At 42.4% G+C, this 19,509-nt stretch overlaps 2 protein-coding genes across 2 annotated transcripts; both read left to right on the forward strand.

Moving 5' to 3' along the window:
* Positions 1-487: 487 nt before the first annotated feature.
* LOC141434256 (mitochondrial protein C2orf69 homolog) lies at positions 488-13,297 on the forward strand. Its single transcript, XM_074096646.1, has 9 exons — positions 488-548; positions 1,343-1,470; positions 2,734-2,838; positions 3,902-4,010; positions 5,339-5,388; positions 6,967-7,125; positions 8,450-8,556; positions 9,297-9,409; positions 10,685-13,297. Exons 2-9 carry the CDS (start codon positions 1,358-1,360, stop codon positions 10,814-10,816), a joined length of 888 nt encoding a protein of 295 aa, XP_073952747.1. The 5' UTR covers positions 488-548; positions 1,343-1,357; the 3' UTR covers positions 10,817-13,297.
* On the forward strand, positions 13,003-19,401 carry LOC141434257 (uncharacterized). Its single transcript, XM_074096647.1, has 4 exons — positions 13,003-13,009; positions 15,783-15,932; positions 16,491-16,680; positions 17,136-19,401. The coding sequence occupies exons 2-4, from the start codon at positions 15,925-15,927 to the stop codon at positions 17,919-17,921; spliced, it is 984 nt and encodes a 327-aa protein (XP_073952748.1). The 5' UTR covers positions 13,003-13,009; positions 15,783-15,924; the 3' UTR covers positions 17,922-19,401.
* Positions 19,402-19,509: the final 108 nt, after the last annotated feature.

A 19,509-nucleotide genomic window follows, 5' to 3' on the forward strand; every position in this document is an offset into this window, starting at 1 on the left:
ACTATCACTGAAGGGTGGGTGCAGAGCGCCCCATCGCAAGCGTGCGAGCAGCGGATTATCACCAAGTGGTCCACTTTCCGTCCGCGCGTGGGAACCTCGCGAGTGAGGCGCCTACGGAGTTGATGTAGTGAGCGCATGCCCCCTATACCTAAAGAATGCTAACCACTCGTGGCGAGGTGGTGCTGCGGGTACGGGGGCTTTTACGAAATTCGAAAATCGAAGTTCGTATCGTACCGTCCCTCTCGTACCTATTAAATGGCATCAGCTTCAACGGGTCGGTCGGTTAAAGTTTGAATATTTCTTTGTAGTATAGAGCCGGTTTGACTTCGTAGTAAGTATAAGTTGTTAGTTGTGTGCAGGCATGGCGGGTGCGGGGTGAGCGGATGGTGGTGAGACTGGCGGGCGTGCCGGGGCTGGCGGCGCGCCGCAACGACGTGGTGTTCGCGCCCGCCGCGAGCGCCGCGCCCGCGCCCGCGCCCGTCGCCCGAGAGCCCGCGCCCGCCGCCAGAGCGCCCCGCGCGCTCGTCTACTGGGGCGGGGACGTGCAGGTGCCTTTATTAATTCGTATAACATAATATTGCTAATTCAAATTGGCATAGCCTTATTTCGCATAATGTAAACTGGCATAACGATGAGTTGAACAAATATTTAAAAGTTGATCATTAATAAATGTTGATTATATTATTTGATCCAACCTAGAAAAATGTGAATAGATCCCCTATTCCCCTGGGCCAGGAACTTGGTAGGTACTTCCTTGCACGGGTATATTCCGTAGCAGATATTTAAAAGCTTGCTTTTTCTAAAATGAAGTGCAAGACAAAAATGTTGAGGCAAATATTTAAAAAAAAAATTACGCCCTTTATAGTTTCGCCATGTCTGTCTGTCTGTCCGTCCGTCCGCGCTTTGCTCAGGGACTATCAATGCTAGAAAGCTGTATTTTGCATTGATATATGTATATGTAAACTATTCCGACAAAATGGTACAATAAAAAAATCAAAAACATTTTTTTAGGGTACCTCCCATAGACGTAGTGGGGGTGTTTTTTTTTCTCATTCAACCCTATAGTGTGGGGATGGATGGTAGTAAGTACCTATATCAAACTTACTAGGAAAACTATAACGCCTAAGTGTACTTGAAAGTTATTATAGTAGTGTAAGAGTAAATGGTAGCCTAAGGTATAAAATACTAAACTTGGAAGATTCCGTATAAAATACGAAATCCTTAGAAAAATAATACTTAATTTTTTCGTAATGGCTACGGAACCCTATTTTGGGCGTGTCCGACACGCTCTTGGCCGGTTTTCATAAGAGAAAAACTCAACTATCATGTGTTTGTAATACAGGACTACCCAGAGGTGATGCAAGCACACCGCGACAACAGGAACTATCTCAAGTGGAACCTGGAGAGCACGGCGCGCCTGCTCAGCCGGAGTTTCCCCGCCAGACACATCGTCGTCATACGACCTTCCAGGTATAAGCGCTGCTGAGCTCCGAGCCCGCACCAAACGGCACAGTAAAAAATAAAAAAAACATTAAATTAATAAAAAAACAAAAAACCCGACTGCCTTAAAAACTAAAAGGAAGAGAATAAGTCTAGTGGTCTAGAACTCTGTCACGACGCTCATTTAAGGTTCAACAGTCGGGACCCGTTACCAAGATTTTTTGAGCTGGTTACGATTTGAATGGGTCCCGACTGTTGAACCTTAAATGAGCCTTAAATTTGAAAAAATTCAGGATGGTAGTAAGTACCTATGTCAAACTTACAAGGAAAACTATAACGGTTAAGTTTTAATTATTAGTAGTTTAAGAGTAAATAAATAAATAGTACAAAATACGAAATACTTAGAAAAAGATTACTTAATTTTTTCGTAATGGCTACAGAACACTATTTCGGGCGTGTCCGATACGCTCTTGGCCGGTTTTTTTTAACACGCTTATATTAGCATCAGTTCTGACATAGGATAGTTTTTACCCCGGAAAACTGCATGCTTCCGGCGGGATAGCGATAAACGAATTTTTCGCAGACGGATTCAAGGGCGAAAGCTACCTAGTTGTTTTGGGGCGATAAAAAATATATGAATTGGACTGTAGCTAAAATTTAAATCGAAACGAAAGCAAAGAGCATCCAGTTTCTCGAAAAAAAGTTATTATTTTTATAAAAATAAAGAGGGCGCGAAAAATGCTTATACACATACCTGGTTTCCTCGTGGTGTGTATTGCTCTGTGAGGCTTTAATGAAGACCGGCACATCAGCTACTTTGTATGTACGAGCTCGGTTTACCACTGTTTTCGCCTCCGCAACCTTACTCAACTTGCCCACACCTTCTCACAACACTAATCATGCATTACTTACCACTTGTTTTATATAAGTTTAAAATGTAGAGAGTGACTTTACTCTCAGTTTAGAAAAATTAGATCCGCCTGCTATATGGGGTCGATATGAAAGGTAAAAATTCAATATGGCACGCGCCGGAAGATCGGTTGCCATATACAAAACGGAAGTTAGAAATAAATTGTATTCAATGTTGCCATTACAGAAAAGCAATGCGAAAATTGAACACTAGTGATTTAATAAACTAAGCGATCATTAGGGTGATCAAATTCGTACTTTGTGTCTTATTTCTGTCCTATTCGTGCTTGTGTTATTTGATACGCGAGTGAGACGGTACGATACGGACTTCGATTTTCTAAATTCGTAGTCCCAGTGGGCGTTTACTGATGCCACCGTTTACAGGATAGAGTACAAAAGCTTCAGTTGCTATGACAACTTCGTGCCTAGCAACAACGCCGGCGTGCCCGACCATACTCCCACGCACAGCGCACTGCAGCACTTGCAAAGGTATACTTAGTCACCAAGCCATCCACGAAGACGCGTGATTTTGTCAAAATTAGACATTAATGACATTGTAATAAGAACCACGGTACGCGTCATCGTGAATGACTCTAAAATTTAAATGTTACTTAAATACAAAAGCGGCCAAAAAAAAAAGTTTAAAATCGCGTTCCAAATAGCATTTAGCATTGAAAATGTGTTTTTTCATTAAAATCTTTTTACTTGATTTGTGTCGCTTTTGTACCTATTTTATGCAGCGATGTGTCTGATAAGTAATGGATTGATCCAGGCCTTGCTATTTCAGTAAAAAATATTTTTGTATAATTTTTCGCTAATATCCGTGGGACGACAATCTTGAAATAGGTTAAATAAACCAAAAACTATGTACTTCACTTCACTTTTCATACCTACGCTCGGCGGTCGCTCTAAGGTTGCCAACTATGGCTTATGCACCAAAAAACTATCGTGGTAGTGGCATTCATAGGTATTTAGTTACACAGTTAGGGTCACAGAAAATATCTTGCGACGATTTCGTTATTTGCGAAATGCACGATTATTTAATTTAAACAACTGTCCACTGAACAGTTATAATAACTTTTTTTTTGTTGCTCCATTATTGCACAAAAAAGTTCACAGACGCGTGTCTCAAGCGGATGGCACTCGCGCTCGCACTGGTCCCAACCGGTCCGAGGTACAGTGTCCGTGAGCAGTGTCTATGTGTGCGTTGCTCGAGCGCACTTGTATGGAGATTGATTTCTGTGTTTTGTGGTTAAACACTCTGTTAAATAATCGATGCTAACTCCGATTGTATAACATGCCAGCTTAATTCCACTAATATTATAAATGCGAAAGTTTGCAAGTCTATTCGCTCAGCCGATTTAGATTAAATTCAGTAGATAGTTTGAGTCCCGGGAAAGGACATAAATCAGTTTTTATCCTGGAAAATTGCATTGTTTCCACGGATTCTACGCGGACGTAGTACCGGGCAACAGCTAGAATATCATAATTTTAATTTAACATAACTTTCCGGGTTATTTTGTAGCACGTTGTATTATCTGGGTTCTGTCAGGTTGCTGCAAGAAGTCAGCAATAGGCTTAAGGCGATGCCGGAAGCGGAACTGTCCGCGGCGCTGGCCCCCTCCTCCCTGCCCGAGGACGTCGACGTCGAGGACCTACGCGTGAGTTAACCTTCGAAGCAAACCTTGTCTTCTCGGTGATACGTGGTGACTCGGTAATGCGTTATAATCTTAAGCACAACACCGCGAGCGGAGCGGACTCATTGATGACCAGGCCCGGAATTTTCACGGTATTTTTGATCTGTCATAGTGATTTCTCACTTATCGACTTCCGATATTTAATATCGATATATCGATACACAACGTAATAAAAAATATTAAAAGTACAGGTCAACAATAGACGGTTTTATCGTTAAAGAGCGATCTCTTGCATCCTCTGCATCTTTATATTTAATATTAAGATAACTGTACTTTTATAATTGGTTCATATCCATTATACCTTGTGGAAGAGCGGGGTCCCCTGGCACAAGCATTGCTTTGCTTAAAAGGTGACCCCAACCTTGTTCTATTGTAACAATGTATTATTTAAACCAATAAACTTTTTTTTTTCATTTTTCATTTTCATTTTTTCAATTAATTTTTGAGCAGTCGCATTACAGATCAGTTTCAGTTGCATTATATGTAGAATGAAAACAATGAATATTTAACAATTTCTAATTTAATAGTTCAATTTTGTATTCAAAGTCTGTTGTAGTGCTAATAAGTAGTGCCTTTATAAAGATACTAGCTTTTGCCCGCGAATTTGTCCGCGTGGAATTAGGTCATCGCCTCATCGCGTGCTGTTCCTTGGGAACTGTGCATTTTACGGAGTAAAAAGTAGCCTATGTCACTCTGGCCCATAGACTATCTTATGCCAAAAATCACGTCAATCCGTCTCTCCGTTTTGACCTGAAAGACGGAATAACATACAAACACACAAACATACAAATTCACATTTATAATATTAGTATGGATTACGATTATTGTTTTAAGATCATGTCACTATCGATATCATGAGTCGATAAGTGAGAAGTCACTATGACAGGTCGAAAATGCCGCGAACATTCCGGGCTCTGTTAATGACTCAGTTTAACTTACATCAACCAACTTGATAGAGGTCCGGTGTAAGTACTTTCATGCAGCCGGTCGTTGTACGTTAAACTGAGTCATTAATGAGTCCGCTCCGCTCGCAGTGGAAACCTTTCCCGGCCCGGGGGGCGACACTCTTTCCCGGCCCGGATAACACCGACATGGAAATACCGGCCCTGTTTTTTGTGTACAGTCACCAACACCAATATCTGACACAACAAGCGTGCATAAATATCTGATACGACTCTATTTCTAGGGCGGAAGGACGTGTCAGATATGTTTGCACGCTCCGCTGTGGCAGATATTAATGCTGGTGAATGTACATAATTATAGGCTGAGATGGAAATAATATCTTTCGACAGAATGCGTCGCCCGCCGAGTCCAACGGAGACCCCGAGAGCTCACTCAAGCCGTGAGTAGGTTTGGTTCCAATCATGTTGTGATCTTATATTTAAGTAGCTTTTTACCCGCGGTTTCGCTCAAGTAAGGGCGGTTTCAGACTGGCGTGGTCGAGCCATTTTATTTCTGACCCACAGTAGAACGTTCTCACAGTAAGTGTCAAATGAATTCCCTTGTCCAGCAATGCGGTGTCACTATTTTTTTCTACACAAAAGGTTTCACAGTACAGTACGCAGAAAAAAACGGCCAAGAGCGTGTCGGACACGCCCAAAATAGGGTAACGGAGCCATTACGAAAAAATTAAGTAAGTAATAATTTTCTAAGGATTTTGTATTTTGTACGGAATATTCCAAGTTTAGGTATATTATTACCTTAGGGTGCTATTTACTCTTAAATTTGCTTAAACTACAAATCACTGAATTGAAAAATCGTTTTAGCAACCCCCTAATGGTTTCAAAAGACCTATCCAACGATACCCCACGCTACAAGGTTGGATGAGAAAAAAAAATCACCCCTACTTTACGTTTATGGGAGGTACTCTAAAAACAGAGCAAAGCCGCGGACGGACAGACAGACAGACATGGCGAAACTATAAGGGTTCCGTTTTTGCCATTTTGGCTCCGGAACCCTAAAAAAAACGCTAGTCTGAAGCCGCCCTAAACCATGATGCTAGCCTTTTTATCATCATCATCTGGAAGACGTCCACCGTTGCACAAAGACCTCCTCCTTAGAATGCCACAATGAACAAAAAGTTAGGAGTTGTGACAGTTTTAACCCTACAATGCATACAGTTCCCGATCAGGCACAACCAACATACCTATTTAAAAATTATGCTAAAAATGATAGGAAGCGACATCTGTTATACATTTTAGAATACAAACCACACTGGGCTTAGGGCTACTAGTTAATTAGTTCGGTTCGGTGCATTGCCGCTAGTTAGCGGTTTAGTGCTACGGACTGAGTAATCCAATCAAATATCGGGATTCGATGCAAAATTTTGTTTTCGTCAACTTACGGATGATGATAAAAAATAATTACTAGATGAAGCAGCTTGAAAAAATTAATATAGTGTCTAGAAACTGTGCATTATCAATATGTGAGTGTCATTTTATAATATTACGTTATTTACATAATGTTGAGTAAGATTTTTCAAACGTTCCCGATTCCGTACTCCATGCATTGACGTTTTTGTCAAACGTTCCTGATTCGGTATTCCATGCATTGATGTTCTTATTGCGAATACCAAATAAGTGAAGAATGTTTACATTTATGAGAGTCTTTATGTCATAAGCACAAGGATTAATTTAGTATGACCTGTCGGAACGATTATATTTGTTTTGATCGCAGTTCATTACATTAAAAACATTTTTTTTTAGACGATGTGGAGGAGTAGCATAATGCATGTAGTTCCTTAACAGGATTAAAAAAATGTTTTTTTAATAGAATTGTTATAAAACATTTTTTTTTTGCAAAAAAAGTCGTGTATGCTAATAGTAATTGCAAACATTTTTCAAACAGTGTATCACTGATGTCTCCAGTGTCACTGGACAGAAAAACTCTAAAAAGTTGATTGACTTTACTTTGTTGTTAGCGGCGCGGGGGACCGTTTGTGGTGGCGGCGGAAACTAGCGCTCCACGAGGCGCCGCTGTCTCTGGCAGGCTTCAGCAAGGGCTGCTGCGTGCTCAACCAGCTAGTGTACGAGCTGCATTACACACACACACTCACGCCGGGGGACCGCCACACTCTCGGGTAAGGCTGCGCTTCCACGAGGATGCGTGGTGAGGAAGACTTAAGGTCTCTACCCACCGTATCATGGCATGACCGTAATATGAACGTGTCAGAAACAGAATTTTAAGCGCATACAATCGTTGGCGTACGTCTTAAGCAGCATTCACATTTTATCTGTCGTGTGTCGTGACGCATCAGAGCGGTATCGGTTTCATACATTTTATATGGTTGTGTGTGAACACAAGAATTTCGACTGCCGCAACGTACAGTATCGAATCTGCAATTTTTTTTTTTAATTGTGCTATTCTTTGTGCTGTTGTGTTTCGGCGTGGAGAGTAAGACAGCTGGTGAAATAACTGGCACTTGAGGTATTCCATCTTAGGCCTCTAGGTTGGCAACGCATCTGCAATACCCTGGTGTTGCAGTTGTCTATGGGCGGTGGTGATCTCTTACCATCAGGAGACCCACTTGCTCGTTTGCCATCCAGTCGAATAAAAAAAAAATGATAAGCTAATTAAATGTACTTATAAAACTAATTAGTCTCCTATAATTAACGTATTTTTTAGTTTCGATACTGTACGTTGTCACAGTCGATTTATCTGATGCATGTGTTGTGGCGGCTTGTGCTGTGTCGCATCAAGCTATATATAAATAAAGATCGAACAACTGTTCGCCGAAACAGGATAAGCAGAGTTATCGCATGACATCAAAATGTGTGGTTAGGTGCGACGACGAGCGTCAGCGAGGAGGAGTATTACGTAGAATTGTGACCAACAACGCAAGAGCTGAGCGAGCGAAGCGAGCGTGCCGCGGCAGCGCCCGGCGAGTGCCAGAACCGAACTGCCAGCGTCGCGACTTAGTTTGTTTTGACTTCAATATAAAATAAACACAAATTCGAAAGCGAAAAGTTGTTCGAGCAAACGTTGAAATGTGTAGTGATTAATCGGCTAAACGAATTTCTGTTTATAGTTGTTCGGCATACTGACTCACAAGCCAAATGAATAGTCTACTAAAGGTTTGAGTTACGAAACGTTAGTCTGCGGAACAATACATCTGCGTACAAATTCATCGGCGTACCGTTACTCGGCGAAACGTGGTCTGCCAATCAATAATCTGTGTAAAAATTGTCGGCGAATCATTAGGTAGGTAACCATAAATGTGAATGCGACTTTACGCTGCGCTTGGCGATCCGTGCGGGTCTCTATTCGAGAACTTTTCGGCCCCAACGGCCACTGCATGGCAACTGGTTTTAGTTCATTGATATTATCCTTAATTCAGGGTAACACACGGGAAATAGCGGTTGAGCTCCAGAGCCCCGCCCAGCTAATGTTTGTTCTGTATGCAGGTTCATATCCCGTATCGACACGATGTACTGGCTGGACGGCGGGCACGCCGGCGGCCGCAACACTTGGCTCACGTCGCGCAGTCTGCTGGAAACGCTCACCAGGCTCGGTGAGTGCCCTCGTAAGGCCCAGCGTACTAAAAAAAGGGCGGACCCAGCTTTAAAGCCAGGGGTGGGGGAGGGGGGGTTCCCATAGTCAAAATGTAATGTAGGTTAACTGGAAGAGATCCCTTTAAGGGATAAGTTCGGCTTTGTACATCTTATTATCCTGTGTTCTATTATTTTCATGTGTTGTAAGACAATACAATACAATGTATGAGGGGGGAGGCCCCAATAGAGAGATCTCTCTCCAGGCGGGTGTTATGCCTGGGGACCGAAGTCCGAAGGACGAGCGTCGGTAGTTGTATATACGCGTCCTGGTTGTGAAACTTCGATAGCGGTATGTAGAACACGCGTTGGAGTTTCTATTATGTGTTCACTAGATGGCGCTAGGAGTCGCTACATGTACATATTGTTTCCCAAATGAAACATTGAAACTTATTTATTATAAAATCTCCAAAAAGTAACATTACAGTAATACTCTTCTTTCGTCACAGAGATATATTAATTAAAAATCAATGAGTTTGGAAAAATATTGACTGTTTTCCTGTCCCCAGCCCATATCCCCCTTTGAAGCAAATAGTTATTAACTTTTTTTGGCATTTAGGTACTTCAGAAAATTTTAGGTAGTTGTCATTTATTTACCCCGGATTAAAGTAATTCTAGAATTTTTATTCGACTGAAAGATCTAATGGTTTACGTGAGCGAAGTCGCGACCAATGGCTTGTCTAATTAATAAATGTTGTTACAGACGTGAACATATATATCCACGTGAGTCCCTACCAGGTGCAAGACGAGGGTCGCCCGTGGATCGGCCGCGAGGAGAAGACATTCACCGCGCTGCTGAAGAAACTCGGTGCCAAGGTAGCTGGCTCACATTACTAGAGAGCGGATTTGAAGTAGCGATTACAAGTTTAATGTGGATATGACTAGTGCGATTGGTTAGACAGATAGATAGATTTATTCATTAGATATCATGTTGTTTAATTGTCTTACAGTTATCTTATTACTTACTTATTTACTTTAAAACCGCAATGCAATCTTATAGATAATTAAATTCAATAAATGTTATTCTTGCAACAAACTTTATGCAAAGAAAAATATTGTATTCTAATTAAAGGAGTGTTATACAGCTCAAACATTAGAGATCCTATTTATTACGCACAATTGACAAAAATAAATACTAACTTGTACTAGTCTTATCCATATTAAACTTGTAATCGCTACTTCAAATCCGCTCTCTACCATTACACCATAAGGTACATGGCATAGACCCATCGCCCCCTTTCCCCCGTCAATCTCATAAAATATAGTGAGAGATAATGCCAACTTTATGTACCACATTTTATGCAAGAAAAAAAAATGACACCTCTAATGAATAGGCGCAATTTCCTAACAAAATCTAATCAACCCGTCAGTTACTAAAACATTGGACACATATATTTACAAGCATTTATTTAGTTTCACCTGTCCCGTTGTCTGTCGGTCTGTCTGTAGTCAAATCTTGCAAGTTAAATTCGACCAACTTCCAGTAGTCAGTTTGACTTGAAATTTGGCATATTTATGTAAAATACGTGACAATACAATAATCTGGTAGTGACATCCTGGTAGTCTAGCCAGGATCGTCTCCGCAGGGAACTTTTCAACGGTTAATGGCATCGACTTGAAATTTGGCATGCAAATGTGGTTTGGGCGACAATGCAAGTAAAGTCGACAAAAAGTGCTGTCAGAAAAATAGCTTGTATTAAAAATGTTTTTTTTTTACCAAAACTTTTTCTTTTGTCAATCAAACATAAAAATACAAAGATGAAGTATGCTTTGTAATTTTTTTTTTGGCAGTGACGCGGAACTTCCACTGGCTCTATCTTATTTTTTTTATTGACAAAATAAAGAATTCGTGTTCAATATTTCCTAATAATCGATCTAACGAACTAATTAGATTTTTTTAGGACTACCCTATTATTGGTTTATGGTGTCAAGTACGGTCAAGGACTTTATCATGAGCCACCATGGAACCATTTCACATTAAACGTCACAGTGACATCTCATTAATTAACAATGGAAATGTTAGGACTTTTCCTTTGAAAAGGTTCCATGGTGGCTGATGTAAAGTCCTTGACCGTACGTAATCCCTGGCAGGTGCACAGGTACCTCCACGATGGGCACGGCGCGCCGCCCTCCCTGCACATGCACTTCGACGTGATCGGCAACTTCAAAAGACTGCAGGACTCCTCCCCAGCCAGCATCCCTGATTCTTCCGATGAGGACTGAAGACGTTGTGAAATTGTGGAATCAGTCCGTCAGTTGCGATGAAATTAATCCGGATAACTCACGTCTTAAATCGAGTTTAGCTCGAGATCATCATTTTAGTCGTAGGACGTCCACTGTTGGACGGCCTATGCCCATACACTTCCAGTTGCTTCGGTTGCAAACGGCTTGCATCAAACGTGAACCCGCGGCTTTAACTAGGTCAGGGATGGGGAAACTGCGGCCCGCGGGTCATCTCCGGCCCGCGAAGGCTTGAAATCCGGCCCGCGTCCATCAAACAAAAATCAAGAGAAGATTTCGTATTGTTACAAAATTTCATTCTCATTGGCAAGGGCCAATTAGTGTTCCAGAAAATACATATCAATATTTTTATTTTAGTAAATAACATAGCCACAACTTGACCCGCCATATATTTCGTTAGTATATTATTGGCACGCGAAGGAAAAAAATTCACCATCCCTGAACAAGGTCATCCGCCTATCTCGTTGGTGGACGTCCTAAGCTGCGCTTGCCGATCCGTGGTCTCCATTCAAGAAGACTGTTCTCCGTGCTATATGATATGACCGTCTGGCGTGCTAATGCTCGACGTGTTTCGGGTTAATTCGTTGCCTTTCCGTTCATTCGTAACCTTCAATTGAAGAGTATTCAAATGACAGTCATAATTTAGATTAGAATATAGATAGTTATACACACAACTTTACAATGGGTTCATAATTGGTTCGCATACTTATTGAAAGTACTTATTTGTAATTTATTGAATCAGGCGTTACTTTGCGGAGGTCCATATCATAGAACTAAAAGAATTTCCTTGCTCACCCGCGACCTTACGACTTACTTACTTATTTTTCATAACTCATAACTCTTTTTTCTCTGAATCCAATAATTGCTCAGAATAAAATTGTTATAAAACAAACCTAACCTATAGTTTTCTATAGGAAGGATGACCACATAAAAATTTCAGAAAAATTAAGGTTTCAGTCAAAGTCAAAGTCAAAATATCTTTATTCAATTTAGGCTATAACAAGCACTTATGAATGTCAAAAAAAAAAACTACCACCGGTTCGGAAAAACCTCTGTTGAGAAGAATCCGGCAAGAAACTCAACAAGGTATACTTTTTTTCAACAGATTTACAATATTATTAAATGATATGTATACATCACAAGTATTTAACACAACTTTATTTTTAACACAGTAGGTTCGCTATTTGAAGGGATCGCTAATGCGGATCGGAATTATTTCCAAATATCCCTGTCCATGATATAATCATTAACTCTATAATATACGCCTTTGATATTAATGTCTTCTTGACAATAGATCTGAATTTTGTATCCGTTTCATTAATAATATTTTTTGGAATTTTATTATAAAAACGTATGCAATTTCCCAGAAACGACTTTTTGGTTTTAGCCAGTCTGTAAGATGGAACTTTAAGCTTCCTTTCAGTGGGAATAAAATTATGACAAACCATGATTCGGACAAAAATTGCGGTATGACTAGCGAAGTGTATGCGAACTTTGGCGCTCCCCTTTAAAATATTTTGCATGTCTTTCTGACAAAACATGTCGCACTATAAGTTGTATGTAAACCATATTCCTTGTACCATGTTGGGCGCTGTTTTGCAATACTGAGTCAACTCACTGTCATTTTGAAATACGATGTCAACTGTTAAAATTCTTTTCTAAGGGTTGACATTGTACTGCAGAATTAATCAGGGTTAATACACTATAGCAAAACAGCGCCCGTTTGAGCAAATAAATGACTGATTACAAGTCAACGCACGTAAAAAGAGCTCTGGGTCTGTCTACTAACGCGCGCACCTACGCCCCCTCCCGCGTCCCCCACTGCTCCGCCGCCAATTTGGTCCGTATTTCGCTCACTGCGCAGGTATATCGCCAGGAGCTCTTTTTACGTGCGTTGATTTGTACTGCCGTTCTTCTCGGAGCATCGCGACGCGGCGGCTGCAACACGCGCACATCGAGCTAAACTCGATTTAATGCGTGCGTTATCCGGATTTTATTTCACTAAACATGAGCGAGTCTCACGGTAGCTTCATGTTCAGAACCTCCCATCAGCGGTGTTTTCAGACAATTATGACATTGGGGCCTTCAGAAGGGCTTCAGATGTAGTGAGTAAAGGTGCGGATATACTATTTAAAACCCGACGCCACGCCACGCTTACACACGCCAGCCAACGCGGTGAGTACTAATCATCCCAGCCTATACGCCCCACTGCTGGGCACAGGCCTCTAAGAATGAGAGGGCTTGGGCCGTAGTTCCCATGCGGGCCCAGTGCGTATCGGGAACTTCACACACACCATTGAAATGCTTCGCAGGTTTGTGCAGGTTTCCTCACGATGTTTTCCTTCACCGTAAAACTCGTAAAATTCAAATGTAATTTAACATATGAATTTCGAAAAACTCGAAGGTGCGAGCTGGGGTTTGAACCCACGATCCTCTGCTTGAGAGGCCATAGGTCAAACCACTCGGCCACCACGGCTTTGAGTACGGAGTAAGGAGTACTAATCAGTCCCATATATTTATTATGGTCACAGGCGCTACTACGAAACTCGCAAATCGAAGTTCGTATCGCACCGTTCCTTTCACTCGCGTATTAAATGACATAAGCGTCAGCGGGACGGCAACATACGAAGTTCGAGTTTTGCACTTCGTGGTATAGGGCCAGGTGCAGATAACAGGCGTCGGACGACGTGGCGTCGCGTTTTAATAGTATGTGGTACAGCACTATGCGTCCGCACAGGACTGCCAAGCTTCGCCCCGCACTATGGCCTGCGGGGGGAGCAAAGGAGGGGCGGAGAGCTGCCGGCGCTCACGCCGCACGCCGCCAGTTGCCGAGACCTCGCCCGCGCGGAACGCACGCTTCCCTTACTGCTGCTCGCAACGCTCAACTCTCGTACTCACTCGCTCGCTTTCAATTAACGCCAATAATCCGTTTCTCTATCTTGCAATTAATTTACTAACCGCTGTACTCTTATCGCAATTAAATATCCGTAACTCAAGCAACCAAGTTTTCATTCCGACTCGCTAACTACTTATATATAGGGCCTACCCCTATAACTGGTGACCCGCGACGGTGCTTTTAAAATCAAACAGCTTATCATTAGTAAAGTAATATCAAACGCGCCGCGGCAAGATGACCGAGCAAGAGGAGGCGACACATGGCCTTAAAGACGCCGCCGCCGGCGGCACCGGAAGCGGCATGGCGGTCGACCGCGTGGCGGTACGTTTGCCACCGTTTTGGCCCGAAGACGCGGAGGTTTGGTTCGCGCAGGTCGAAGCCCAATTCGCCATCGGAGGCATCAAATGCGATTCCACAAAATATTTTCAAGTCATCCGCGAACTGGACCATAAAACGGCGCGCGAAGTACGCGACATATTGACGAACCCGCCGCCATTACAAAAATACGACAAATTGAAAAATGAGTTGATCAGCAGACTTTCAATATCAAACGAAAATAGGCAACGGCAGCTTTTGACACACGAAGAATTGGGAGACCGCAGACCATCGCAATTTTATCGTCATCTTAAAGGTTTGGCTAAAGACAGCGTCAGCGAAGATTTTTTGAAAACCATGTGGTCAAGCCGTTTGCCGACGCACGTCCAGGCAATAATCGCTTCCCAGAAGTCAGCGACCCTTGAAGATTTAGCGACTTTGGCGGACCAGATAATGGACGTGGCTCCCGCTCCACCTCAGGTAGCGAGCGCTGCAGACAACAGTTCCGGTTTGTACAGGAAAATCGAAGAATTATCCCTGCAGATCGCGCAATTAACAGCAGGTAACGAGCGACGCTCCCGTTGGAACAACAGGTCGAAGTCACGCAGGTCGGAGCCAGGCCCGGAAACCAGGTATGTGCTGGTACCACAGTAATTATGATGATAAAGCTAAGAAATGCGTGCCGCCTTGCAACTATAAGGCGGAAAACTAACGCGGCAGTCCATAGAAGCGACTACTGGCTGTCGCGCTAATACAAGTCGCTTATTTATAACTGACAAAGCTAGTAAAATACAATATCTCATAGACACTGGTTCCGACCTATGCGTGCTACCTCGTAAATTCAAATTTAATATAAAAGCACCTGATACTTACACATTAACAGCAGCAAATGGATCTGTAATACATACCTACGGACTTCTTAAGCAGCAACTGGACCTGGGATTAAGAAGGAATTTCACCTGGAATTTTGTTGTCGCAGATGTGGACAAACCTATAATCGGTGCAGATTTCCTCGCTCATTATGGACTCCTTATTGATTGCAGACAGAAAAAGCTTGTCGACAGCCTCACCTCAGTGTCATCTGCGGGTATGCTCCAGCAGTGTGAACAGGCAAGCATCAAAGCTATCTCCGGCCATAGTGAGTACCACAATTTATTAAAACAATACCCCAGTTTGCTGAAGCCATCTGGTGTGCCACAGGAAGTCAAACATTCCACTGTTCACTATATCAGAACGACTCCTGGCCCACCTGCTTTCTGTAGGCCAAGAAGATTAGCACCAGACCGACTAAAAATTGCCAAACAACAGTTCGAAGAAATGCTACATGAGGGTGTCGCGCGTCGATCTGATTCTCCTTGGGCTTCTGCCCTTCATCTTGTCCCGAAGAAAGGGAATGGCTGGCGACCATGTGGGGATTACCGAGCGCTCAACGCGCGCACAATCCCTGATAGGTATCCCGTCCGTCACATAGAAGATTATTCACATCGCTTGGCTGGTTGCAAAATATTTTCAAAAATTGATTTAGTTAAAGCCTACCATCAAATTCCCGTGTTTGAGGATGATGTTTGCAAGACAGCAATTACAACACCATTTGGCATGTTTGAATTCCCCTTCATGTCATTTGGACTAAGGAATGCTGCACAGACTTTCCAAAGATTTTTGGATGAGGTGCTAAGAGGTCTGGATTTTGTATTTTCTTACATTGACGATGTTCTTATTTTCTCTCATGACCATCAGGAGCACCTGGAACACCTGCAACAAGTCTTCAGCAGATTCCAAGACTACGGGATCCTCATCAACGAATCAAAGTGCTCATTTGGACAACAGGAAGTCAATTTCCTCGGCTTCATCATCTCAGCAGAAGGTACACGACCTATGGATGACAAGGTACAGACATTATTAGATTTCCCTGCACCCAAGACTGTTGGTGGTCTCCGTCGATTTCTTGGGATGCTTAATTTCTACCGAAGATTTGTCCCTCATGCTGCTGACAACCAAGCTCCTCTCAACAATATGCTGGCAGGTCCGAAAATTAAAAGTTCAACTGAACTAACTTGGAACCCAGACCAGCTGGTTGCTTTTCAAAACTGTAAGTCCAGTCTAGCTAAAGCTACATTATTAGCTCATCCAGAGGCAGATGCACCGCTGGCTCTTGTAACTGATGCGTCAAGTACAGCTTTGGGCGCAGTTCTACAACAACTAGTACATGATAAATGGCAACCTTTAGCTTTCTTCTCCAAGAAAATGTCACGAACACAGCAGCAATACAGTGCTTACGATCGGGAGTTACTCGCGATATATGAGAGTGTGAAACACTTTAGGTACATGGTCGAAGGAAGACATTTTGTGATTTATACAGACCACAAGCCAATAACGTTCGCATTCCAACAAAAAGACAGAAAGTGTTCCCCGAGGCAATTTAACTATTTAGATTTTATTTCGCAGTTCACGACTGACCTGCGACATATCTCAGGAAAAGATAACATCACTGCGGACACACTCTCGCGCATCGAGGCCATCTCCGTGCCACCTGACTTCGACGCCATCGCAGAAGCTCAACAGAGAGACGCTGAGCTGCGAGAACTCATTGCTACCCCATCTACATCTTTACGGTTGGAGAAAATACCCGTGCCAGGTACCAATGTTTACTTATATTGTGACACATCTCAGGCGAAACCTCGTCCTTTTGTCGTTCAAGAGCATCGAAGAAGGATTTTCAATGCAGTGCATGGCCTGTGTCACCCAGGAACAAAATCAACAACTAAGCTGGTCACTGATCGATTTGTATGGCCCTCTGTACGGAAAGATTGTCGTCTTTGGACACAAATGTGTGACCAGTGCCAACGCGCCAAAGTGCAGCGGCATACTTCTTCTCCATTGGAAAGGTTCAAAATGCCAGGAGAAAGATTTAGTCATGTACACATTGACCTAATAGGCCCGCTGCCTTCATCATCTGAATACAAATATTGTTTCACAGCAGTAGATAGATTTACCCGTTGGCCAGAAGTAAAACCACTTAAAGACATCTCAGCCGAAACTGTAGCTAATGCTTTATTGGAAACATGGATCTCACGCTTTGGTTGTCCACAGACTATTACCACTGACCAGGGAAGTCAGTTCACTTCACAACTCTTCAAGGCCTTGACAGACCTCTGCGGCATCCAGCTGAGACACACTACAGCATACCACCCAGCAGCTAATGGTATGGTCGAGCGCCTTCATCGCTGGTTGAAAGGAGCTATCATGGCCCACAACGACACGCGCTGGACGGACGTGCTACCAGTGGTGCTGCTCGGTCTACGCAGCGCCTGGAAGGACGATCTGAAATGCTCGGCTGCAGAGATGGTGTATGGTGAGCCCTTGCGAATACCTGGTGAGTTCTTTCAAACCACTAACTCTAACACGCTGCAGCCAGCAGAATTTGTGAGCCAACTGAGAGAGCATATTTCTAAAGTAAAACCAGTGCCTGCATCTAGTCATTGTACGAAGTCAGTTTTTGTACACAAAGATTTAAAAACTTGCACCCATATTTATCTGCGCAAAGATGCACTCAGAGGTGCATTGCAACCGCCATACACTGGCCCACATCGTGTTCTCAGTAGAACAGACAAGACCGTCACTGTTGAATTATCCAGAGGACCAGTGACCGTCTCAATTGATCGTGTCAAACCTTCCTACTCTCAGAATGACACAGTTCCAACTTACCCTTTTTCTCCTCAGACTAATAGAAATGTTCCTGTCCGTTTACCTACACCTGCACCTCCTGCCCCAGCTCCAGCTCCACTCCTAACTCCAGTTTCTGCTCCTCGTCCGGTCAAAACCACACGGTCTGGCCGACAAGTAAAATTTCCCGTTTGTTTTTCACCAGAACGCTGATTCTCCCAGGGGGGTGGTGTGGTACAGCACTATGCGTCCGCACAGAACTGCCAAGCTTCGCCCCGCACTATGGCCTGCGGGGGGAGCAAAGGAGGGGCGGAGAGCTGCCGGCGCTCACGCCGCACGCCGCCAGTTGCCGAGACCTCGCCCGCGCGGAACGCACGCTTCCCTTACTGCTGCTCGCAACGCTCAACTCTCGTACTCACTCGCTCGCTTTCAATTAACGCCAATAATCCGTTTCTCTATCTTCAATTAATTTACTAACCGCTGTACTCTTATCGCAATTAAATATCCGTAACTCAAGCAACCAAGTTTTCATTCCGACTCGCTAACTACTTATATATAGGGCCTACCCCTATAAGTATGTTTCCGCCTTAATTCTTTCCCATCGCATTTTCTCGGAAACCTTCGTATTTGTCATGCTACTTCAGTCAGCCGCAATACCCATCAAGACAGCTAAGCGTAGGAGAAGGTCGCATCGATTATAGAGTGGTTACAATTTTTATTCGATTTTTGTTTACACTATATTCTCTATAATTTGAGCGTCGGGTTATAACATCGCGCATCGCGGTGTGTCTAAACGACCGTATACGCACAAAAAAAACGCTAGTCTGGAACTGCAGGGCCACTAAGAAACTCGAAATTCGTATCGTACCGTCCCTCTCGCTCTCGTATTAAATAGTATAAGTGACAGAGGGACCGCACGACACGAACTTCGAGTTTCGTAGTAGCCCTGCTGGCCTTACGTTCGTAATTGCATTCTGAATGGTTGCGAATAAAAATAAAAATAAATATTATGAACAAATGTTTCAAATTTTTGTTAGTATGTACTTAAATGAAGTATGAATTGTTTGTTTTTTAGGTACCTATTATGTTTTATAAGTAAGTTAAGTATCTATTACAAAGTGACAAATTATTAAGTACAAAGTATGATATACAGTCAACCAACTTTTTCCTAAACCACCACAGGATCGTGTCATAATGACAGTTTCCGTCATTCGATAAAGATTTTTATAGACAAATAAAATTATTTACTATGATAAAGTTCCCAAGTGTCCCAGAGATGAAATTGTTTGACTGTACTCTAATATATTTTGTATTATTAAAATTACGTTCTTTTGACGCGTCTAAGTTATGTGTTGAGAATCTTAAAATTTTAAGAATGTTTATTTTTATTTTGTTTTAAATGAAATTATTTTAACCACCAATTATATTTAAATAAAAAAATCTAGACTACAAATGGAAACTACAGATTCTACACCCATAGTTCCAAATCTTCCAATATGACGTTAAAGTTAGTTGAATTTATTTTTTTATGAAACGTATTATTTTTGATTCACTCTTAAAACATATTCTAAACGCAGTGTTAATGTTTTAAAATTTTCGTAATAGGTAGCGGGGCTAATATTGTTTTGTAAATTTTGATCTCAAGTATTAATATTATAATAATTTACTATGTGAATAAATCTATTTTCAATCATATTTGTTTTTCTTTCTAAGAATTGTCACTCTTTTTTAACCAGTCCCCTATCCCTTTAGCCTTTTGAACGCCACAGTCGGCAACACAAGACAGCTGAAAATTTTCGAC

This window comes from Choristoneura fumiferana, chromosome 13, assembly GCF_025370935.1.
Source record: "Choristoneura fumiferana chromosome 13, NRCan_CFum_1, whole genome shotgun sequence".
Lineage (NCBI taxonomy): Eukaryota > Metazoa > Arthropoda > Insecta > Lepidoptera > Tortricidae > Choristoneura > Choristoneura fumiferana.

Bases quoted from the DNA above. Each gene is read 5' to 3' on its own strand.
- LOC141434256 (XM_074096646.1), top strand. From the start codon at position 1,358: ATGCAAGCACACCGCGACAACAGGAACTATCTCAAGTGGAACCTGGAG. The intron at 7,126-8,449 runs GTAAGGCTGCGC...TTCTGTATGCAG, and splicing joins GGGGACCGCCACACTCTCGG to GTTCATATCCCGTATCGACA. The intron at 8,557-9,296 runs GTGAGTGCCCTC...ATGTTGTTACAG, and splicing joins GGAAACGCTCACCAGGCTCG to ACGTGAACATATATATCCAC.
- LOC141434257 (XM_074096647.1), top strand. The intron at 16,681-17,135 runs GTACCAATGTTT...GGTTGTCCACAG, and splicing joins GGAGAAAATACCCGTGCCAG to ACTATTACCACTGACCAGGG.